The 24,543-nt window shown below is 36.6% G+C and overlaps 1 protein-coding gene across 1 annotated transcript; it reads left to right on the top strand.

Annotated features, from left to right (window-relative positions):
• The first annotated feature begins 4,217 nt into the window (after positions 1 to 4,217).
• LOC101306739 (HEAT repeat-containing protein 7A-like) lies at positions 4,218 to 24,266 on the top strand. Its single transcript, XM_004304443.1, has 51 exons — positions 4,218 to 4,257; positions 4,356 to 4,446; positions 4,548 to 4,602; positions 4,697 to 4,828; positions 4,908 to 4,979; positions 5,735 to 5,825; positions 5,941 to 6,036; positions 6,591 to 6,669; positions 6,764 to 6,827; positions 7,541 to 7,644; positions 7,850 to 7,955; positions 8,283 to 8,372; positions 8,729 to 8,806; positions 8,953 to 9,020; positions 9,100 to 9,199; positions 9,332 to 9,455; positions 9,831 to 9,906; positions 9,988 to 10,090; positions 10,240 to 10,338; positions 10,428 to 10,502; positions 11,001 to 11,060; positions 11,506 to 11,595; positions 11,948 to 12,069; positions 12,699 to 12,828; positions 12,914 to 12,993; positions 13,632 to 13,767; positions 13,993 to 14,074; positions 14,773 to 14,918; positions 15,253 to 15,333; positions 15,425 to 15,525; positions 16,802 to 17,040; positions 17,121 to 17,230; positions 17,402 to 17,530; positions 17,650 to 17,724; positions 17,808 to 17,941; positions 18,069 to 18,141; positions 18,606 to 18,737; positions 18,958 to 19,139; positions 19,288 to 19,410; positions 19,705 to 19,765; positions 19,872 to 19,967; positions 20,308 to 20,408; positions 21,030 to 21,135; positions 21,277 to 21,390; positions 21,484 to 21,558; positions 21,638 to 21,736; positions 22,529 to 22,600; positions 22,687 to 22,772; positions 22,874 to 22,967; positions 23,545 to 23,652; positions 23,736 to 24,266. The coding sequence occupies exons 1-51, from the start codon at positions 4,218 to 4,220 to the stop codon at positions 23,874 to 23,876; spliced, it is 5,121 nt and encodes a 1,706-aa protein (XP_004304491.1). The 3' UTR covers positions 23,877 to 24,266.
• Positions 24,267 to 24,543: the final 277 nt, after the last annotated feature.

The following is a 24,543-nucleotide window of genomic DNA, read 5'->3' on the forward strand; positions in this document are numbered from 1 at the left end:
TCAGGCATACGTTGATTGACCTGAACTTAGCCATACACAAACCAGTTCTTATTACATCAGTTCTAGAGTACGAAACAGAAGAAAGATAAGCCAAAGAAGCCAAAAAAGAAAGAAAAGAAAGGAAGCAGGGCACCAAGTTTATATCAGTTTATGCTTCACTTGTGAAAAAAAAAATTGTAAGTTACATCCAAATCTCTTTACAATAAACACATTACACGCAAAAAACTTGTAACAAAACTAAAAAGCTCAAAATGAATGAATCTGAGAAGAAGAAAAAAAAAAAAAGGATAAGAAACCATTTTCTCATAGGCCCTTATCTTCTTGGCTCTTGCACTTAGTAGTAGCTCCCCTAAACTAAGCTTCATAGTTAACTCAACCTGAACTTGATTAATGAGCAATTAAAGCTTATAAACTCTGCCATAGCAGAATTGAAATCTTACAAAGAGAAGCTAATTTGAAGGCTTGTTTACTTAAAAAATTGACACATATGGAGCACAAAGGTTCAAATTTTACTGATGGGGTCTGCGAAAAGCAATCAAATTTTAGCAAATGCAAACTAAATCAGGGGAGCGATTCTGAGATCAAAAGATATAACCAATTAACCATCTCAGAAAGAAATAGGTAAAACAAATTGGTACTGCCTTTTAAACTTGCAGACCATACCTGAACAGAGTACCTAACTTTAAATAGTAACAACAAATGAATCCGTATAGAGATGGGTCTGAAATTTAAAGAAATGGAAAGCTAAGTTACCTGCAATGAAAGAAATTGGAACTTCTGAGAGTTTCAAACAAAGAAAAAGAAGAACCAATTAAGAACAACAGGCATACAAACAACAATTTGAAAATTTTCTTACCAGTCTTTCATATGATTGATATCCCCGCATTCGTAGTCCTAATCAACAATTATTCTGGGTTCATTTGCAAATCGCCAACAACTGAAATTAAACATTGAAAATCAATAATTTCCGTCGATTTATACATTCCAAGCCAAACCCCATATTTTTGATTCCACCCCATGCAACTAGTATCGCATTCATCCCCAAATTTCAACAGTTTCCCTTACAATCCCAAATACAATCATCGGAACCCCACTAAAAACCCATGACCCAATTTGACAAATCTGATTACCACAATCAAAATCACTTACGTAAAACCGATGGCGCGAATCCAAATTATTAGTTCTGACTTTTTGGATTTGATTTTGCTATGCTCTTCTTTGCTTCTTTTATTTCCTTTTTCGCACGCAATGCGGATGGAAACAGGGGATAAGATGTATCCCCACGTCCTTCTTGCAGTTATCGTCAATGGGAACTGTGGAGAATACTGGAGATCGTGTCTTGGCAGTTCGCAACTGCAACCTTCTTTTTCTTTTTCTTTTTCTTTTCCGATTTCTCCCGCGGAATCCTCTCTTATTTCAAAATGACTATACTATCCATACACAATATGCAAATATAGGTGAAGAATAATAAACTTGTGGTTTTTTCGGAACATAAAAAATTTAACCATTCTCACATCTCTTCTGGCTTTATTAATAGAGATTTATTTATTTATTAAAATAAAAATACCTGAAAAGAAAAATATATAGGGTAACAAAAAGGAATGTGTTAATAGCGTACAAATTCTTATTTTATATTTCAATGAACAAAATTGAATTTTAATTCGTTGTTGAAGTTCAATTTACAAGATAAAAAGAGTTGGGCAGCAAGTGAATATTAACACTGTTGTTTAGCACTGAAAAAAAAAAAATACCGCGTTGCTCGCTTTCTTAATGTTTGAGTGGAGGTCAACAAGGGTGTTTGAAAACTGCTCCAACATGTTGGTCATAAATTTGTAGGAGTTAAGACTGGATGATGGACATGAAACATCCATGTTAAGCGTTCGACCAACATTATCATATTGAATAGTTTAATATTTAAAATTTAAAAATTAACAACATTTACAAAACATTTTAAGATGGTGCTTTAATGCTTGTTATGTGAGACTGCATGGGATTAGAAAGTGTAACAAGAACAAGTTTGTGTTTAGCAATAACAGAGTTTAGGACTAATAAGCTTAAGTAGTCCCAAAAACACAGTCAACACCTTCTACCATAGCAACCCTAAATTCATGGGTTTATGGAAGACGTTGTTGTAGACACTGAAAACTCTCGTTGTTTTCTTCTATGCATGCATGCCTCATCAATCACTCTCTTCAATCTCTCATTATCTTTTTGTCAGTAATAGGGGATTCTGGTTCTTTAATCATTCATTTCTCTCTATATCTTTGTCTCTCTCCGATTCATTCTAGATCGGTCACCAACGGATCCTGATTTCCTGGACGTTAAATCGTAAATCTCTTTTTAAAATGTTGTTCATTGATATGGATATAAAGTTCCTCAATGTAATCATTTTCTTTTGAAATGTTGCCTATTGGTTCTCTTTCTGATTTTCTATTGAAATGCTGCATATTATGCTCTTTAGTCCCCCACTAGAACCAAACATAAGTTTAGTGTTTTAAGGTCGGGAGAGCAATCCATTAAAACACACATGCTTTAAGGAACTATTAGAGGCTTAGAGCAACTCCATCTGAATATGCATTTTAGACACCTCAGCCCAACGACTCTAATTTGGCATTGTCAACAACCTCCAACCAAATAGGCAATGTCAAATTTGACAAGTGTAATTGGCATTGAGGGAAGGCAATGTTAAATTTGACATTGATGAAAGACAATATCATATTTTTTTCACTCTCTTTATGCTTCTCCAAGTAGTACGCACACCATATTTACTCTTTTAAATGATTGTTTAATGTACGGTATATATACAAATTTGGAGATGAGCTTAGCCAAATAACCAAATGTTATATTTGTCTTGTCACATGTTAAATTTTGTATTTGACAATAAATTTGATATCTCCATTAGAGATACTCTTAAAGACAATATGTATATGTTGATCTTAAAAACAAAGGGACTCAACCTATCGTTCTCTCCCTAGCCGGCCGCTAGGGTTTCGAGCCTGACCAAACTTTCTCCATTGTTTTTCAATGGAGACCAAAGCAGGCTTCACCCTGCTAATCCTCTTCGTGTTTGCTATTCTCTTGGATGGCTATGGTAGAGTTTTTCTCTATTCGAATCTGGTCTCTAGAGATCTCTTTGGTGGATCAGTGGTGATTTTCGACTATAGAGATGGAGATAGCTGCCACGGCGACGGCGACGACATTAAGAGCTCGTTCGGGTAAATGGTCTTTCCTCTCACTCTGATTGTATTGACGATAGCGGTATGAGAGTCTTTCCTTTCCATTCTTTGGCTGTGATGGGGATCCTCCCTCATCTCTTCCGTCGAATCTAAGGTGGTGACCACGGGTTGGCTCGCTAGTTCTCATCTAATACAAGCTTTGACCTCTCTCCCTTCGCTTATGGTGGTTGTGATGGCATTGATAGTGGTGGTGAAATAGTTGAGATCAATCGGATCTTGAATCAATCTGGCCTGGACAAGGAAAACTCCGGTTTTGGTTATGACGGCGACGCTCGGCTCTGATGGTGATGACATCGGCAGAAAGGTAGTGGCGGCTAGGGCAACATTATTTGTTTCTCTTGGAATTGGGCTCGAATGGGCCTGGGATGGATCAACTAAGGTTTCCCTCGTTTGGGCCTTGGCTAATAAAGTTGGGCTTGAGCCCCTAGTTTAAATTTAGTTTGGTCCAGGTAGACTAGTGCATTCGTAGAGTTTGATAGTTTTATGCGGATACTAATTTATTTGTAAAATCGTGCTTAATTGTTACAAGGTAGGTGTACTTAGGATTTCATAGCTTATATGCTTTAGATAGTATAAAACTTGCAATTCTGCAAGATGATGCTTTCTGACAACTCCACAGGGGTGTGTTGTCTTTGTATTGCTTGCTCTGATTTAAATGAAATGACCTATTGATCAAAAAATACAATATGTATACAGTATGTCGTACTTTTCTTCTAAGTGTGTTTTCGATGCGGGTATTTTTAGTGTTTAGTAGTTTAAGATAATTTAATAAAAATTATAAAAAACAATGCCTCTTTTTTTTGATTTACTAACAGTAAATATTTCCCAAAAAAGTGAAATTCACCTCGAGAGCAATTTACCGTTTGAACTTCCGCCGCGTCAAATAAAAACTGTTAGACGGGCCAACCTATCATCTTCTTCTTCTTCTTTTTCTTCTTCTTCCGGAATCTTTGAGCTTCTCTCTCATCTTCTGCTTCTCCAATGGCGTCGTCCAGCTCCGGAAGTTCAATTGCGGCTCCAGGTACTTCCAATCTCCAATAAAAATTTTACGTTTCTCTCTTTTCCTCACATCGCCACACTCTCTCTGATCTCGGAAACTTTGACCGGTTGGTGCCACAGAGGCCGTTCAAGTTCTCGTTTCTCTCCTCGCCGACGAATCCCCCAATGTCAGAGAAGCCTCCATCGCCTCCCTCAAAGACATTGCCTCCCTGTAAATCTCTCTCTCTCTCTCTCTCTCTCTCTATATATATATATATCTATATATGCAAGTGACGTAGACCATTACGTAATAGATTGAATTGCGATTTGCAGGAGTCCGGTGTTAGTCCTCGATTGCTGCTCGGCCGTTTCGAGAGGAGGACGGAGGGTAAGCTAGTTTTCTTGGCATTGAAGTTAGGATTTTGCTAGGGTCTAGTTTTGCAATGTGGAGTGTGATCACTGAAGAGGCTTTTTCACTGCAGCGGTTTGGTAATATGGCTGGGGTTTTCCAAGTAATGTCGTATGGAGTCGGAGCTTTGGACAACAAGGATGTGGATCCTCCTTTCATGACCAAGCTTGCCAAGATTGCCACCGCGGAGATTATCTCCTCCAAGGTAGTTTGGATGATGAATTGTAGGTTTGCTAGTGGAAATGCTTGCGCGACTTGATTGGAGTATATTGTGTTTGATGCAGGAGCTCAATACAGACTGGCAAAGAGCTGCATCGGGCCTTCTTGTTTCGATTGGCTTGCATTTGCCTGACCTAGTAAGTATCTTTGTGCAAGTAGAACTCGCATTATGTCGTATGTGGTTTGAAACTGAGTGAGTTTGTTTTGTTACGACTAATATAGTGTGAGATGAAAACAATGGTATATTCTAGTTTGTTGCTTCCGGTATACCCTTGTGATCTGATTAACTTGAGTGACTTGAGTGCTGGTAAGTAACTTTGAGGGGTAGATCGTAGTAGTAAAAAATTGACTGCCAACTAATATCGTTGTTACCACCCGAATTCTCCCAACTCTTACACCAGATTGACTAGTGATGTAGATATAACATGAGGATCTAACCATTGTGCCGTTGGCTCTGTTGGGATTGCCAGCTTCTGTATTTGAATATAGTTTTTCTACTGACATAAATGTTCAAATTCCTTGATGTTTGTTGCAACCTGTTTCTGGCATCTTGAAATGCCTGAATTAAAATTCAGTCTCCCAATATACTATATACAATCGTATTCCTTTTCTTTGGATTAGTGGGTTGGGCCAATCCTTATTCTTGTAGATAGTATGTAACGTATTAGTCTCACCTGAGGAAAACTATGACAGGACCTATGTTTTAGATGTATTTGATTGTCAAAAGATTATTTCTCTGCACACTATTAGCCCCATTTTCTTGACATTGTATAGAAATCAATTTCCAGTGTTGGCAGTTAGTTCTCTCTCCCTTCCTCTTTCCTTGCTGTTCCTGAGATTCTTCATCAACCTGTCCGTTACTTGATTTTCTTCTCGTTTATTGATATTTCAGATGATGGATGAAATATTTCTCCATTTGCCCGGGCCAAATTCATCTTTACCAGCTATGGTTCAGATACTAGCAGACTTTGCGCTTGCTGATGGTTGATTATCAAACTTTTCTTCTCTGCGTTCGAGCTTGTGCATGTTCATATGTTACTTTTTTTTTCGTCTTTTGGCTTAACTAAATTTCGTGACAGACTATTTTATCCTTTGAAGCATTGCAGTTCACACCACGATTGAAACATGTGCTTTCGCGGGTTCTACCTATTCTAGGAAATGTGCGTGATGCCCACCGGCCAATTTTTGCTAATGGTATCTGAATTGTCTCTTCTGTTTGGTTATGCTATATTGAAGTGAAATTGGAGTAAAGGGGTTGCTATTATTTGAGAGCTGTTGAACCATTTACTATATGTTCCAAACACTGGTCAAAGTCTGCCAAATATCTCAAGTACTGCAATGTCTAACTTGCACATGCTAAGATGGGTTAAGCTCATGCTTTCATTCCAAATCAAGTAAAAGATTATGGCTGCCAAACCAACAATTTCGAATGTTCAATAAATTTCTGAATGACTTGAGAAGATTTATGGAACTTGTGATGATGTTTCCAGTCTTGACTTGAGACAAAGGCCACTAAGAGGAAAGATGATAATAATAGCTGGGGCATGCTATTATGTTAGAGTCTTATTATTTGTAGATAGACGTGTTATTTTCTACGTCTTTTAAGTTATCCTTCTCATCGTTGATAAAACTTTCCCCTCTTTTTTTTTTTGCATAGTCTTTGACAAATTTCTCATAAATGTTAATATACATAATTTACTCAATAATATTCTCTCTCTCTAGATGCTGACTATCTTTACGCTTTTCAGCTTTTAAGTGTTGGTGTCAGGCTGTTTGGCAATATAATCTGGATAACCCTTCTTACCCATCTCTGGATAGTGACATAATGTGAGATCATTGATCCCAACCCATCATTTCAAATATGCCCTTTTTACATGTCGATATGTTTCTGTCTTAAATGAAAAAGCATCATATACTGCAGGTCATTTCTGAATTCTGTTTTTGAGCTTTTATTGAGAGTTTGGGCAGCTTCAAGGGATCTAAAGGTTAGGAAAATATTCTCCTTCTGTTTCTTATCGTAATCTCACTGTTTTGCATAAAATTTTATGCAGCTTCACTTTGGTATTCGCTTATCTATAAGTTGGTTTCAGCCAAATAATTATATATGAATAAAGCCTGATTTTTAAGTGCCTTCTATAGTTCTACTTTCTTACTATGTATAATGTCTATTTTTCACAAATGTAAGTATCTTTCTTATAAACAAAAGTTCAAAAGCATATAATTTCGCGTGAAAGACACAAATATTTTACTAATAAAGCAGTTGTTATAGTAAAAGTCTGAGTATCAAGTCTGGTGTTTGCTATTGGTCAGAAATTTAGAAAAGCAATTACTCATGTATGGCCTCCTATATGCATTTGTTTTTTCTTTGATGCTGAAGAGCGTTGTTAAATGTTAACAAATTTTTATAGAAGACTAGAAATGCAGATGCTTACAAAACTGCCCCATATTATAGTGTTCCATGTGGCTAGCTTTTGGTTTTTGATTACATCCAAATGTCCATTGGTATTGGGTTTTGGAGGAGACCCTTGTTTTGAACTGGGACCAGCAATTGGGTTTGGGTAATCTGGGCATAAAGAAATTCCACTGATATTTTTTCTTTTTCTTGTACCTATAAACCTTTTTTTTTTTACCTGTTAAGACAACTTATTCCATTTTACTGATGTGAAATTTGATATTATAAACCCTTTTCGGAGAGTAGGTTCGGTCATCTTCTGTAGAAGCATTGGGTCAGATGGTTGGCCTTATTCCCCGGACGCAATTAAAGGCTGCTTTACCCCGGCTTGTCCCCACAATATTGGACTTGTAAGATTGATTATAGTAGTTCTGGTTGTATATGTTTATGATGCTGCACCACATGTATGTTTTGGTGTACCGGTTTTCGGTCACAGCACTTTTCCATCTTGATATATCTCATATATTTCTCAGGATAAATGGACACACATAGTGCTGGCTTTGTATCTGTAAATCTATATTATCAAAATCTTTGTGTCTTTTTCCTATTGATCAGATACAAAAGAGATCAAGATATTTCGTTTTTGGCAACTTGTAGTCTTCACAATCTCTTAAACGCATCTGTACTATCAGATAGTGGTCCTCCTTTACTTGAATTTGAGGTAAAGCTACTGTAATCTGTTTTTATTCTTATTTTTAGTTTTTATTCCTAGTCAGTTTATTGGTTGTAAGTCCTAAAATCATGTTATTTTGACTGCAACACTTGACTTTTGTCTATGGTTTTAATTTGAATAGCTGCGCTGGTTTTTCTGTTCAACATTGTCACAATTCTAAAAGAATGAAACATGTATTTAGATCGTAAATTGAGACCATGAATCAGGCTTTGCATAGTAGGAGATCTTATACATTACATCTTAGGTGTCTCGCTTCTGATAGACTAGTACTGCTGTTTCTTTCAAACACCGGTTTATTCTTATGATGGTTCGCAGGAGCTCAGCATCGTTCTATCAACACTCCTTCCGGTGGTCTGTATCCATAACGACAACAAAGAAAACTCAGATTTTTCAGTTGGATTGAAGGTGTAGAAAACTTATTTCCTTATGTTTGAATAAGCTTCTGATTTCTTTCTATGTTGCTAGTTTCTACAATGGTCTATAATTGCTTTAGTTATTTCTTGAATCTGTAGGTCTTTTGTTTAGATCTCTAATTTATTCGTATCTTCTTCATGTTATTGTGGTTCTTACTCAAACCACATCTTTTTGACACATCCTGTTTATAATGGAGGATAACTTCACATTCTCCCAGCAAAACAAAAATTGTTTCCTGCCTTTTGCTTCAAGGACTAGGTCCACATAGTATCTATGATTTCATACTGATGTTTATGCCAACAGCTACCTTCCAAATGTTTGAGTTCTTTTCTTTTCCTTGTGGCCAGACATATAATGAAGTTCAGCGTTGCTTCCTGACAGTTGGTTTGGTATACCCTGAAGATTTATTTGTTTTCCTTCTAAATGTGAGTATTCTTTCATCAAATGTTCCTTCTTACTGCCACATGATCCAAAGTAAAAAAAAGAAAAGTTGTCCTTCTGTTCTACAATAGTTTACAAGGTCCAACTTAAATTAGATGACCTTTTCTTTTTTCTGCATTTGTGCTACCAGAAATGCAACTTGAAGGAAGAACTATTGGTGTTTGGTGCACTCTGTGTTCTAAAGCATCTATTGCCGAGGTTCTTTACATTCTGTTGTCTCTATTTACTTTGTCCGATTCTTTTACATAATTTGACATTCTTATAATTTTATATGGAGGCTGTCTGAAGCTTGGCACAATAAACGACCCTTACTTGTTGAAGCCGTCAGATCGTTGCTAGATGAGCAAAACTTAGGTGTCCGAAAAGCGCTCTCAGAGGTATTCAGATTCAAATTATGAAGTGGTAGCTGTAGGCAATATGCTACCTTTTAAATTACCTTTTTCTTCAGTCTTTTCAGAAGCACTTTTGTCTTTCCTCTCCACTAACTTTACATTGCATTGCTTGCGCAGTTAATTGTCGTTATGGCATCGCATTGTTACTTAGTTGGTCCGTCTGGGGAGCTGTTTGTTGAATATCTTGTGCGTCATTGTGCTTTAACAGATAAGGACAGACATGACTTTGAGAGGTCTAAGGATGTTTCAGGAAACACCTATGTTCCCTTCCAATACAAGAGATCAGAGGTTTGCATCCGACAATTTTTACTTTTGGAAATTTTAATGTTGCTACTGATCCTACGTGGCTGCTACAAAAGAAATTTTTGTTTTGATGTTACAAGCATTCTGTAACATTTACTGAGATGAAAATATGATGGCAAAAACATATTTGGAAACGGTGAATTTTCTTTTAAATGTTGTATGTTTTATGACTTGTCTCCAGTATTTAATCATGTGCATCTTAGAATAACATTTTTTTTTAAACAGTTACTGGATTTTTCTAAACTGTCTTGGAACTATCAGATGCTTATAGCATTAATGCTAGCTTCATCTTCTTAGGTGATAATTGGGACACTTTGTCCAATGGAGTTGAGGGCAATAAGCGAAAAAAGTCTTCTGTTGCTGACTATTACGATCCCTGAAATGGAGGTATGCAAGATTGTTGATTCTACATTCAGTAGACGTCTAAGTTTTTACTGGTGGTTTGAGCTTCTAAAGGGGTTTCTTTGTACAAGCATATATCGACATCTTAACATTATTTTCGTGCAGCATATACTATGGCCTTTTCTGTTGAAGATGATTATTCCACAAGCTTATACGGGTGCAGTTGCTATGGTAGGAATTTCTATATATCTTCGTCTTTACATTCTTAGATCCTGCTGTTTCTGTTGAGTAGAAGTTTACTAGTTCTTGGTGATAATCTGAGTCAATGTATGTATTCATTATAGTTGTCTCCCGAATTTGAATAATTTCTGCTGCTACAGGTTTGCAGATGCATCTCTGAGTTGTGCAGGCATAGATCTTCTAATAGCGATACTATGGTGAAGGACTGCAAAGCTCGTGCTGATATACCAAATCCTGAGGTAGACTTCTTTCTATATTGAACTTTGGACTCTTTTTTGTGCATCTCCAGACAATTTATCTCAGCAATCCATATATTACTTGTGTTTAGGAGCTTTTTGTTCGGTTGGTGGTGCTTTTGCATGATCCTTTAGCAAGGGAGCAGCTGGCTAGTCAGATTTTGACAGTAAGTGTATATTATGTTTAAGTGTGGATTTATCCTGGAAATAAACTGGGAGTAATATGTATTAATGAGTTGTGTCAATTTACTTTTATACTTGCTATAGAATTCCAAACATGCGAATCCAATCTCATTCACTATAATAACTGGTTTAATGTGTAACACATGGTTTAATGAGTCATGTCTACTTACTTTTAACCCAAATAAACTGGTAACTTAATGAGTCCCTATATATAAGCACAAACTTGTCCACTGTTTTGACGATTTGGTGTGTACCACCCCACAACAGCACCCCTCATTTACTTGTGTGAGAGATATTTTATCAGTGCGGGAGATGTCAGATGCTTCTTTGTATTTTTCAATAGATGGTTCAGATGAGTTTAAGATATTTTGCAGGTTATTTCTTTCGTAAATAAAAAAATGGTGTTTGTGCACTGATTTAGTTCACCTATTATTCTTATAATTCTAAATGAGGATACATGTGCTTTTTGTGTTGCCTCGCAGGTACTTTGTTATCTGGCACCACTGTTTCCGAAAAATGTCGGCTTGTTTTGGCAAGATGAGGTAAATCATTATGCAGTTAGAATTGAATAGTTTTGTTAAAGCTGGATGTTTCATGTTTGGGTTATAATTTTTACATATAAGTATTGTCATACCTTTGAAACTAGGTTGGATTAACAGGTCATAAATACCATTGTTTATGTGATTTTAGAAAATAAACGTAGTCTTGGCGGTGCTGTTCTTATTTGTGACAAAATCCATATGTGCTTTTAGAAGGAAATAGAAAAGTAGTAATATTGGCGGAGATGTCATATTTGTTTATTTTCATTTCCTTTTGGGATTGAATTCCTTGTTCTTTCCTGTGAAATTCCTTGTACTTGACACTGAATTTGGTAAATACTTGACAATTATGTGCTTAATTTTCCTTTTGGTGTATTCCTTTTACCTGATGACAGGGAAAACCAAATGATTAGTAGTCTAATTTATTTTTGTCTTTGGTAAGCTCTAGATTCCAAAATTGAAGGCATATGTTAGTGACACAGAAGATCTTAAGCAAGATCCTTCTTATCAAGAAACTTGGGACGACATGATAATCAATGTAAGTGCAGTGGATCTTTCAATAATACCGATCTATATACATGGGATTTTTTTTGGAATATGGTTCATGCTGGCTGTTGGAACCATGTCCTACAGTGGATCATTTAGGTGATGCTGGTAAAACATAATAATCTGCTTCTAGACTTTACCATGGCCATTGAATTTGAGAGTAATTATTTAAAAATGAGTCGATGATTATTTTCTAAATTCTTCCTATAAATTCATATTTGTATCATTCAGATTTTGTAGAAAAGTGTACTGACAGAGAGAGAGAGAGAGAGAGAGAGGTTAAAGCTTAAGGTTCTGCTCAGTGACTGGTTAGGTTAATTTTTCTCTTTGATTTTATGCAACAGTTTTTTGCAGAATCTTTGGATGTGATCCATGATGTTGCCTGGGTGATATCTCTTGGAAATGCTGTTACCAAACAGTATGGGCTTTATACAGCTGATGATGAACATTCTGCACTTCTTCATCGGTATTATTCCTTTCAAACCTGTTTTGCTTTGCCTGTTAGATGAGATATTGCATATTTATTGTCACCTTCCAGCATTGCTGTACCTGACTCTCAGGCCGTTAGTGTACAATTGCTATCTTCCTTAAGTAGGTCCCACATGTCAGGGAGTTTGTCAGGTTGCTACCTCTCCTCACTACACTATATCTCTATCTCAAGAAAAGAAAAAGGAAGCTAAATAAAATGCACATATAGTGAACATAGAAGGCTGGTGCCACTAAGGATAGTTTCTTAGTGGTTAATAGGATAGGGATTCTTGTGGTGTCCACCCCATACAAGGGTCATGGATGGTTGACATTGGATAATCATTGCGGGCACAAATTTCCATAGCATTTCTCAATTAACCCACATTCCTTTGGTATTGTTCCTCATTTCTAGCACCAAGATTGTAAAGAATGCTGAAGCACAAATGCAATCAAGAAAACAACTTAGCTTTTCCTGCATTTTAATGATTTAGTTGCATGTATTCTCAACAGAGTTTTACTAATAATGTCCGATTTCTATGGGCTTCTAGTGGTTGGTGCCCTCTGTGGTTTGTCAACTTGAGAAGCCATGTCTAACTTCAGGGTTTAACTATAATTCTTTCAATGCAGCTGCTTCGGAGTGTTGCTTCAAAAAGTTAATGACAGGGCATATGTCCGTGATAAGATAGATTGGATGTATAAACAAGCAGACATTACAATTCCAACAAATAGACTTGGTCTAGCAAAAGCAATGGGCTTGGTTTGTTACAGCCCCTTGTTTATTTTCTACTCTTTCCACCTTTACATCATTCATGATGGAATTCTTTTGTCCTCTCCACTTCCAGGTCGCAGCATCCCACTTGGACACAGTCCTGGAAAAGCTGAAAGGGATTCTGGATAATGTTGGGCAAAGTATCTTTCGAAGGTTTTTGCCATTCTTTTAGAGTGCTACATAGCATATATTTATAGTTTAGTTTATCTAGTTAGATTAAGGAAATATAGATTCAGTAATGAAAAAATAATTTATACATAGACAAGGTGTATACTATGCAGCAAGGTGAAACTATGCAAACCTTTTCCTTTTACTGCTCTCCAAGAGCAGAAACTGGGGATGCTGTCAGTATACTTATGGATCTTAGAGTTTCTTGCTCTTCCTTGCAAAACTCTTGTGGTCAAATGTCATCTGCAATGGTTTTTTACCCATAACATGTTGTTTCTATATTGCAAGTAGAAAGTTCAAGGTGTTATTTCTGGAAACATAAGCTAATAAAATATAACAAAGTCAATCAAATAAGAAGAAAATGAAATTGTAATGTAATTGTTAGTCCAATGGTTTCCTTAGAGTGTGCACTACTGTTGTGTTCAGTACAAGCTTTAAATTATAAGAAATGCAAGAAGTTGTTAATGCAATGTGACCCCTTTCTCTTTGTTTCTTTTGTCATTGTCATCCTTATATATATACACATATTTATTTATTTTTATATTGTAATGCTCAATTTACATTTAGTGTGCAATATTATGGGTTTGATATGAAGACATTCTCCTTTGCTTCATTTATTGCAGATTCCTATCCATTTTCTCGGACGATTTTAAAACTGAAGAGTCTGATGATATACATGCTGCTTTGGCTCTAATGTATGGATATGCGGCAAAATATGCTCCGTCAACAGTCATCGAAGCCAGAATAGATGCACTTGTTGTATGAAATCTTGTCCTTTCCTTAATGCCCATAATACCGAGAAAGAAATAGATTCTGTTTTTCTCCCTTCAATATTTCTAGCATGTATTTTGAATTAAGAATCTAGTGAACTGTTCAACTTTAGGGTTCCTATTTATTTCTTGCTCAGACTTCTGGTCTTACTAAAAAGGCCAAGGTTTTTAGATCTTGAAGAACTTACATATCGGTTACTTTTTCGTCTTGCAGGGGACTAATATGCTTTCTCGGCTTCTCCATGTGCGCAACCCTACTGCAAAGCAGGCTGTTATCACTGCTATCGACCTTCTAGGTTTGTAAGAGTCATTGGAAATATGGTGTCATTTTGTTTCGTGTACTCTGTATAAGCTGCTGCTGACATGGAATGTAATGTTTATGCTTTGTTGGGTGTTTTAACATGTTTTGTGAAGTTCATAGTCCTGTAAGCGGTTTAAATAGTTGAAATGCTCTGACTGGGTCTGTTACTGTAATGCTTATAACTATTCCATTCCCAAAGGAAGTCATCACTGAAAATGTTGTTAGCATTGAGTCCTGAATGTTTAACCCCATATAACCAGTGGTTAGGTGTCTGTTTGTTGGTGTGGTGTGCTTTGAAGTTGTACTTAAATGTTTATTCCTATCCGGAGACTTGAAACAGAGAAAGATTAGATTGCAAAGAGTGTGTGCATGCTTCTTTCCCTTTTAGTTAATGTGCCTGCTTGCATATTCTTAGACACACTAACATGCAGGGTTGTCGAACTTAAACTCTAATAGAAGTGTAGGTGATCATATTATTGATGTTGCTAATGTAGTATGGTGTTATCAATCTATCGTTAATCACATGTTTATGTTGGAAAAAGCTTGACTATTTGGGCAGAATGATATATTATTTCAAGATTAGACAAGGAAATATTGTAATTCTCATTATCTGCAATTTTATACAATTGCTGTGCTATGATCTGTGCCATATGGCTTTGCACCTAAAGTTGATGAATTATTATGAAATTGCAGGTCGCGCTGTCATTAATGCCGCAGAAAATGGTTCATCGTTTCCATTAAAGAAAAGGGACCAATTGCTAGACTATATATTAACTTTGATGGGACGAGATGACGATGAAAACCTTTCAGATTCTACTCTTGAACTTCTGGACACACAAGTTAGTAATATCCTTGGAACAATTGTCTGTGGCGAGATTGCTTTTGTTTTTCCAGAAAACCATGGGAAAAAGAAATTTAATTTTGGGAAAAATTTTATGGGTATTTGTCTCATTTGTAATAACTTTCTACGGGTCATTTTATTTTTCTACAATTTTTACGATGATCTTGCCTGAACACATACCTAAATACTATAGACGTATTAGATCATTGCACTCCAAATCAATGCCACAACATAAATTTCTCCTTAGCTGTACTCCTTAAGAGAGACCAAATGTTCGTGAATTTCTTTTATAACTTTTTATATATCTCTTCCCCCGGTTTACAATTTTGCAGGCCCGTGCTTTAAGTGCATGTACTACGCTGGTTTCTGTGGAGCCAAAACTAACAATTGAAACCAGAAACCATGTGTTGAAGGTTCGGTGTTATTACACACATGTTGTATTTAAACTGAAATCCTTTTTCTTGTTGGTTGTTATTAAATATCAGTAATCTGATAATTTGACAGGCCACCTTAGGGTTTTTTGCTTTACCAAATGATCCAGCAGATGTAGTCGATCCCCTTATTGACAACCTTATCACTCTATTGTGTGCAATTCTTCTTACAAGGTATCGTAAACTTGTGGTCTGTTCTTTTCCAGACTACGTATCTTCTGATATATCATTCTGTCATCTATTTTAGTTTTTTTAAAATACTTTTTGTTTTGTTATATTTATTGTTAAAGTAACCGGAATCCATTGGTCTTCATTTACAATTTTGGATTTATATAATGAGATTATATCTATCTTGAAAACTTTTGGGTAAGATGAGTTTCCACATCTGGAAGTTCTAAGCTTGCATCTCAAAACATATATTGTGGGCCTCTTCAGCCAGTGGGTTTGGTTTAGAATCTAACTCCCACCATTTATGAAAGCAGACTGCTTTTATATCTTAGAGTATGTTAGCGTTAACATAAACTCGTGTCTACATAAACCACTGACAATACACAAAGTTTAGTCCCTTCACCTTTCCTCAAATCCTTGAAAAGAATGCTCAAGAATTCAAATAACCCCTTTAAAAACACTTCAACTTCCTTAACAGCCTCCACCAATATAGAGATTAAGAACAATGCCGGAATAAGTGATGCACACTCTCTCACTAAGTTTACAGAGAAAGCATGTGAGTAAATGCCCAGAGAAGTTCTAGTCTTTTGGATCTGATCACATCCTAGGAGCCACTGATCAGCCCAAAATCTTAACTTCCGCAGTCTTCAATTTCCAAAAGCTGAGAAATTGGTGAGGGTAAGAGGAATCCACAACATGTACAAAAAGTACTGTAAGATTTTCTGGAGGAAGTTCCAGACCCATCTACTATCTACTCCTGAAACATGTCAACCCCCTCGAACTTACCAAGCTGCAAAACAAACTCCTCTGCCTCAAAGTCATTCAAGTTATTCCTAGAGGCTAGAGCCAAAACCCAGTTCTAAGGAAAAGGAAAAGAAGTACCTTGTAATAACCTGGAAACAACACCTGCAGTATATTCTCCATTGTCCTCCCAGAATCTCACCCTGAAGAGGCTTAATAGAGAATATAAATTCTCACAATCTTGTATTCTAGGTCTTGCGTCTCAATATATTGAATCCCTGCCCTCCCTAATGGTTTGGTTTTCTTATGCATCAAAACATCTCTCTTTGTAATTAACTATGCATTTTCTAGCTGTTATGAAGCTATGGGCCCCTTATGTTTATCCAGTTGAACTAACCATTTAGATTCTAGGAATTGCTTTTGCTACTTTTCTATATTGATTAGTGAACCTATAACAGGGAAATTGCATTGGATTATATGTATAGCTGTTTTTATTTACAACATGCATAAGGCTTCTGATTACCAATATGTGACAATTTAGTGGAGAAGATGGAAGAAGTCGAGCAGAGCAATTACTGCACATCTTGAGACAAATTGATCAATATGTTTCTTCAGCTGCCGATTATCAAAGAAGAAGAGGTTGTCTTGCAGTACATGAGATGCTTCTCAAGTTTCGGACAGTTTGCATCACCGGACATTGTGCCCTTGGCTGTCAAGGAAGTTGTACTCACATCAAGCCAATTGACCGTAATTTGCATGGGAATTTTTCCAACTTGCCATGTAAAAATGTCTCCTATGACAGCTTTTTCCCTTTTTATTTGTTCTTTCCTACCCTGATTCTTATATTGTTGAACTACCAGCGGCATTCGTGTTGCCAAGTCGTGAGGCCTTGTCTTTAGGAGACAGGGTTATTACATATCTCCCACGCTGTGCAGACACCAATGCTGAAGTTAGAAAAGTCTCTGCTCAGGTGAGTTTCTGGTAGAATTTGCCTGGTCTTTTAGTTTTAGCTTCTTTTTTTTTTTTTTTAAAGAAAAAGAAAATTTACACCTCATTGTTATCTGATATAAGTTATATTGACACCCAAGTGTTGTTTCTTATTTTGATTACATATGACATAAATCTATCTATCTCTGTGTAGATTCTTGATCAACTTTTTAGCATCTCACTTTCACTTCAACGGCCTGCAACTTCCTCTTATGGTGTTGACATAGAATTGTCCTACAGTGCTTTATCATCCCTGGAGGACGTCATAGCGATTTTGAGGAGTGTAGGTCCATTGCCTTACTCGTTTTCTTCTTTTTCAGATTTCTGTTCTTTACATTTGTACATTCCATTGTTGGGTAAATTTGACACTAGGGAAATCTTATGGTTTTTCTATATATCCAGGATGCTTCTATAGATCCATCTGAGGTTTTCAACAGAGTCATCTCTTCTGTTTGTTTATTACTCACAAAGAATGAGGTTAGTGCGTTGTACTGAACATGCTCTCAGAATTGAAATGTATGCTGCAACTGTCGTATCTTATTCTCAGTCAATTCTTGCAGCTTGTAGCTACCCTGCATGGTTGCACAGCTGCTATTTGTGATAAGGTCAAGCAATCAGCTGAAGGGGCAATTCAAGCTGTTATTGAGTTTGTCACAACAAGGGGGAATGAGCTGAGTGAAATTGATGTTTCAAGGTTTTTGTGATTATGAATTTTTAATTTAGTAATAGATTTCAAAAACAGAAATATTTGAAGAGCTTTTCCCTCTGGATAAAGAAATAGATTTATGCCCATTACTGATGGGGTATATTTGTGGTTATAGAACAACGCAAGCTCTACTGACGGCTACTGGGCATGTAACAGAGAAGCATTTACGTCAGGAAACTCTTGCTGCCGTATCTTTTTTTACCTTTATAATGAATTACATGCATGTATATGTAACAGGGCCTTTTAAAGTGAATGATGCCTCTTGAGAGAAGAAGGAAACATAGTTTATGATCTATTGGCTGTTGGCTACTGCACATTGTGTTCCGATGATCCCTATTCACATATTTTGAATCTCCCTTTAAGGATCAGGCAATATCACTTTAAATTGGTTTACTCATATAGTCATTTATGATAACTTCAGTATTCATGGCAAACTAATTGTCTATTTATTGCATTAAGATAGATTATTTTGGCTGTTTCTTTTTTCTTTCTAAGAAAGCACTTTACTCAGAAACTCCCTATAACTGTGTCCAATCTTATATATAAATATTTCCTGTTGCCTTGCTTGTCAAATTCAGCAATGCTGTTGCTCTTATCTATCATTTGGTTATTCTTTTTTGGGCTTCTATCGAATATCCTTAACTGCTAGAAGATTTCTTCTCTTGCCGAGAGCACTAGTTCGAAAGTTGTCTTCAATGAAGTTTTGGCCACAGCTGGAAGGGATATAGTAACGAAAGATATATCCAGACTACGCGGTGGCTGGCCAATGCAAGATGCTTTTTATGTGAGTCTCCTGTGACTTTCACTTGTTGCACTTTACGGTCAAATCTTAATGTTGATTGGTCAGGAGTAGCCATCATTGTTGCCTTGGTCTCGTTGCCAAATTTAGTTCGACTATTCTCTCTGATTGATTTATCTTTCATTTTACTAGTATTATGTCCTTAAGTTCTTCATTTAATTTATTCAGTTTGATGTGAATGATTTATTTTTATTTTTCCCTGTAGGCATTTTCCCAGCATACAGTTCTTTCCTCTTCATTCCTGGAACATGTGATATGTGTCCTTGATCAGTATCCTGTCCTTAAAGCTGATTCCGAGAAAGGAGACTATTCTAGCCCTTCAGTTGATGGTCATATAGACGATGAAGTTCTTCACGCAGCCATTGTTGCTCTCACTGCAATTTTCAGGTTTATAGAAAATGATGCTGTCACTGCCGTCTATTTGATCCATTTATTTAATCATCATAGTATCAGTAATCCATATGTCAGCTTTGCTTATCAGACTTGAGCTAGATTTATTAGTTAGATAAGTTCGTTAAGTCTACTTTTATTGCAGAGGTGGTGGCAGAATAGGAAAAAAAGCTGTTCAACAAAACTATGCTTCTGTTCTTGCTGAACTCACTCTTCAATTGGGAAGCTGTCATGGTCTGGCCAAGTGTGGTCAGCATGAACCATTACGGTAATCATCTTGTAGATTTTACTGTTTGGCATAGAACATAACTGACACCAACACACACACATGTGTTTAGTCATATTTGCATACACAGAACCAATCAGAAGCACATGTCTGCAATGTGAACTCTGCCAAAATGCTGGGGCTGTTCAAACTTTGAAAGGTGTTGTTATATCCTTTTGAATGTGCAGCTGTTTTGGCCAAGGTTCACATTGCAGAGGTCTGCTTCTGAAAATGTATACATATACTGTGAAAGTTTGAATTATGTTATTCGATGTCTCAATTTGTGTGCTCTTGCAGGGCACTTCTAACTGCATTCCAAGTATTCTGTGAATGTGTTGGAGATCTTGAGATGGGAAAGGTACAAAATATATAAAGGACTGCAATCTCTCTATTTGTTTGTTCATAAATTGTCTCTTGCAATAGGAGTGAAATGTAATTTGGATATACCTTGTAATTTTGTATAGATTTTGGCTAGAGATGGAGAGCAAAATGAAAATGAGAGGTGGATCAATCTAATTGGAGACATAGCGGGCTGCATTTCCATAAAGAGACCGAAAGAGGTAATATGGCTCTTCTGGGACACTATTTATGTATTGATATACATTGGAACTGATCACAGTGAAGTGAATGCCAAAGTAAATGGCAGTGACAGTGAGTGTAGACTTCAAGAGAGAGATAACTGTTAAGTTGTGTTCTGTCACATTATCGTGGATTTTGGGTAAAAGGGAACTTGCCCGTACACAATTTGCCTTTGTTAGACACTAGGACACGTGATATATTTATGCTATGTGTTTTAATTTCTTTATTTCTAAATTCTTAGATTAATAAGAACCCCTATGAATTCATGTTTATGGCTGGGTAGTTTTGTTTCTTGATGGATCTTTTTGTTTTTCTTTTAAGGTTCAAAGGATATGTGTAATTTTTAGTAAATCATTAAATAGACACCAAAGATACCAAAGGGAAGCTGCAGCTGCTGCATTGTCAGAGTTTATCCGCTACAGGTATGATAATGATGTCAGTCAACACTGGTTACTTGTTTTTAGATGCATTATTTCACATATTTTAACGTGTAAAAGATATTGCTATTTCCATGATAATGAAAGGAGTTTCCTGTTGCAAATGTTGTGTCCATCCTGTGTCATTTGTCTCAGTGTTGTTATTAATTTTGTTTACATTTGCGATCACTGTTGTTTGTAGAGTTTGCAAGTTTTCTATAGGATGCCAAATAGCACTCTACTTCTTATTGGTTCCTTCTAAATCACTTATTTTGATATGCACAAACTGTCGTTATTTCGATGGTGCATTATTGCGATCAGGATATCTTATCATCACAAAAACGCTATCCGTCATGACATTATAGCTGTGTAATCTTGTTAACTGAAGGCATACGGTATGGAAAATATTGGTTTACTCAAATTTTTTTCATATAACAATAACTGATCACTCTATGCATTTCAATTTTGTGCGTCTCTGAGACCGGTTTAGTTCTTTGCAAACAATTTGAACTCCTTTGTGCATAAATTTAGTTCATTCATCCACTCACACTTGTGTGTTATTAGTTAAATTGGTTCTGTTAGCTTTTCATTCCAGCATCTTACGAGTTAATATTCATGACAATGCAGTGATAGTTTTGGCTCCCTATTGGAGCAGATGGTGGAGGTGTTGTGTCGACATGTAACAGATGAGTCTCCAACTGTCAGGCGCTTATGTTTGAGAGGATTAGTACAGGTTTGCTAATTCTAACACATGTTTAGGAACCACTGTTCAACTTTTGTGTGTGCTTTCTCTTTTCCCTTAATTTTCTTTTGATCTCTGCATAGTATGAATATGTACAGGAGGAAATGACATTTCTAACTTTTTCTGTTGTAGATACCTTCTATTCAAATGCTTCAGTATACAAGTCAAGTGCTGGGCGTAATATTAGCTTTACTAGATGATTCTGATGAATCTGTGCAATTAACTGCAGTTTCTTGCTTACTCACGGTGAATTCTCCACCCCTCTGTAGGTGTTCATCTAATTTGCTACATCTGCCGGTTACATTTTGGTAATCATTCTTATTTTTTTGGATGCAATAGATGCTTGAGTCGTCACCCAATGATGCAGTGGATCCCATTTTGCTCAGTCTTTCTGTACGGCTTCGTAATCTTCAGGTGTGCTACTTTACTCTTTGGTCTACTTGCTCAGAAAGTTATTTGCAGTCTAGAATGATTTACTAAATGTTTGAAACAGATAAGCATGAACCCCAAGATGCGAGCCAATGCATTTTCAGCTTTAGGATCACTTTGCAACTACGGAACTGGGGCACAACATGAGGCATTTCTTGAGCAGGTTGGAACCTATCTTATGTATTGAAGAAACTTTCTTTGATTTGAATCTTGATTATCATATTTCATGGTTACACCCACCCACCCACAAGTGCACAGATATATAAATAATATGCAAGCAGTGGCGGATCCAGGATTTAAATATGGGGTGGGCTTCAAATTTGGCCGAAGGCCAAAAAAAATTTCGTTGTATACCCATGCAAAGTGTAGGAGCTCAAGCATACGTCAATTACGAGTCTTTGAAAAAAATGAAAATAGGCGTCAATGAAAGTAGAAGAAAATTTAAAAAATAAGAGACAAATTAGAAAACCCAATAAGAATATATTGAAATCCAATATTTCATCGGATTCTATATAGGAAAAAGAAGATTAGAAAATTTATATTCAACAAACTTTAGAGATTTAAGCAGGATAAGACTAGAAAACTAGAAGGATAAGAAGAAGAATGGAAGAGTAGAGATGTAGTCGCATACACAAGATGAGATGCGTAAAAGTATGGAAGTTAGGTGGGCTTGAATGCACAAAAAAAAATATATCCAATAAAAAAAACATAATACACTTGGTTTTTTTTTCAATCCCAAAAACCTTGGTTGGGCTTGAGCCCCACCAACCTCTGCACTGCCTCCGCCCCTGTATGCAAGTATTATGGTTTTGGTTCTAGTTATATCTTGTCAAGATAACTTGTTAGACCATTATTGTTCGATACTTCAACCACTTGCTTAAATATATTGTAAATGGAATGACCTATTTGTTTGTTATTATATGAAGCTCATATTGATCATAAATACTAATTTCAGGTACATGCTATTATTCCACGCTTGGTTCTGCATTTGCATGATAACGATGTTATCGTCCGACAGGCTTGCCGGGTAATTGCTTACGGTCCCTGTTATTTCTTCCAGGGATGAAGGTTTATGGAAATGTTTTGACATGTCTTTGGTTGACTGATTAACAGAGTACTTTAAGACGAATTGCCCCCTTACTGGATATGGAAGGATTATTTCCCTTGTTCAACATGCATTGTTTCAATCAGGATCACCGGTATGCCTGCATATATTTTGAGATGGCTGAGTTTATACAACGTTTATGAAGTGACACATTATATGATGATAGTAAAGTCACAGAAACTTTTGTCTTTTCAGAACTGACTACGAGGACTTTGTCAGAGAACTCACAAAGCAATTTGCTCAGCATCTTCCGTCAAGAGTCGATTCTTACATGGCATCGGCAATTCAGGTTCCCATGCTGGAAAGCTTGTTCTTTTCATACAATTAATATTAGTCTTGGTTGGTTGCCATTTGCCAAGCTTGGTATCAGCATTACTGTACTAAGAATTGGTTAGGCGTAGATCCAAAGGGAAAGGAAATGGTACACTGATTCTCGTACGCTCTACATTTGATACTTACCTTAGATTGATAGATCTACACCTTCTGATTTATTTTTAAAGCCTGTCTTGGTTAGTTTATTGTCCACACCAACCTGTTTAGTATCAAATTCAAACCATTAGTTTGAAACTGTCACAAAGAATTACTGTAGCTAAACGTACAACCTTTTGTTTAAAGGATAATTTGAAAGCTTACATGTCAAGCCACTCACAGCTTGCTCTATGGAGGCTGGACAGGCATAACTGCCGCATTTGAGCTATCCCTTAAGATGTAGGCTAACTTTCTAGAAGTCTCGTACATTCTTGATGTTTTTCCTATAATGCATAATATTTGGCTTTATAGAATAGCACTTCTATTGCTTAGGTCATTTTCAATTTCTTATGTAATTTGAGCGCACAACTACTTATCAGACATTCTTATTGTGGCAGGCTTTAGATGCACCTTGGCCAATAATCCAGGCAAATGCTATATACTTCTCCAGCTGTATGCTATCTCTGTCAGATGATCAGCACATCTTGACTATCTATTATCCACAGGTCATTTTCATGCAGATTGCTATCTTTTTATGTCATAACCAAAACAAACTTGGCATGCTTACAGAAACTCATGTCTTCATCAGGTATTTGGTACATTAGTTGGAAAATTGAACAAGTCAACAGATGCAAGCGTGAGAGCAACGTGCTCTTTGGCCCTTGGTTTGCTATTAAAATCCTCAAAGTCGATATCATGGAAAGCAGCTCCAGTTGATCCTGTGGAGTAACTTGAAATGGTCATCTTCATCTGTATACGTCAATGGCAAGTCTCCCATTGTAATCACTCGGCTGGCCTCAAATTCAGGGTTTTGTGTAGCAATGCATGTTGGAAGTGGAAGACATGGTACTCAGTTATGCAGGAAGCTAAAAAAACCCTCAATTAGGTGACTTTTGAGGTGCATGTAGTGGTTAGCAGTGCCTGCAATGGCAATCGGTGTGTATATTGTCAATTGTTGTAAATTATGTCAATTGTAACTTTATCATCCCACATTGTGCGCCCTCACTGCCGTGGGTCATTTGTGTATTCTGTTTGTTGTATATGTAACGACTTTGTTGTAACGACTTGTATCATAACATGTATGCTTAATTACCCAGATAAACATAAACTCATTGAAGCCAGATGTTGTAAACTTGTAAATTCGCAAATGAATGACATCTGATCTTTTATGATATATATAACTCCCTACTTGGTTGATCATACCAAAAAAAAGTTTCTTAAAACAATGTCACCTAATATGCCATTGTATGACACTTGTTTTTTTTGTTAGCTATTCATTCTCTGATGGCCAACCACAAGTGAAAACTTCGAGTGTCGATAAGTTTAACAAAGTAGTATTGAATCGCTGGCTCTTTGGCGCCCTCATTCATTCTGGGAGGGGACGCCCCCCCCCTAGG

The sequence above is a fragment of the Fragaria vesca genome, linkage group LG6 (genome assembly GCF_000184155.1).
Source record: "Fragaria vesca subsp. vesca linkage group LG6, FraVesHawaii_1.0, whole genome shotgun sequence".
NCBI lineage: Eukaryota > Viridiplantae > Streptophyta > Magnoliopsida > Rosales > Rosaceae > Fragaria > Fragaria vesca.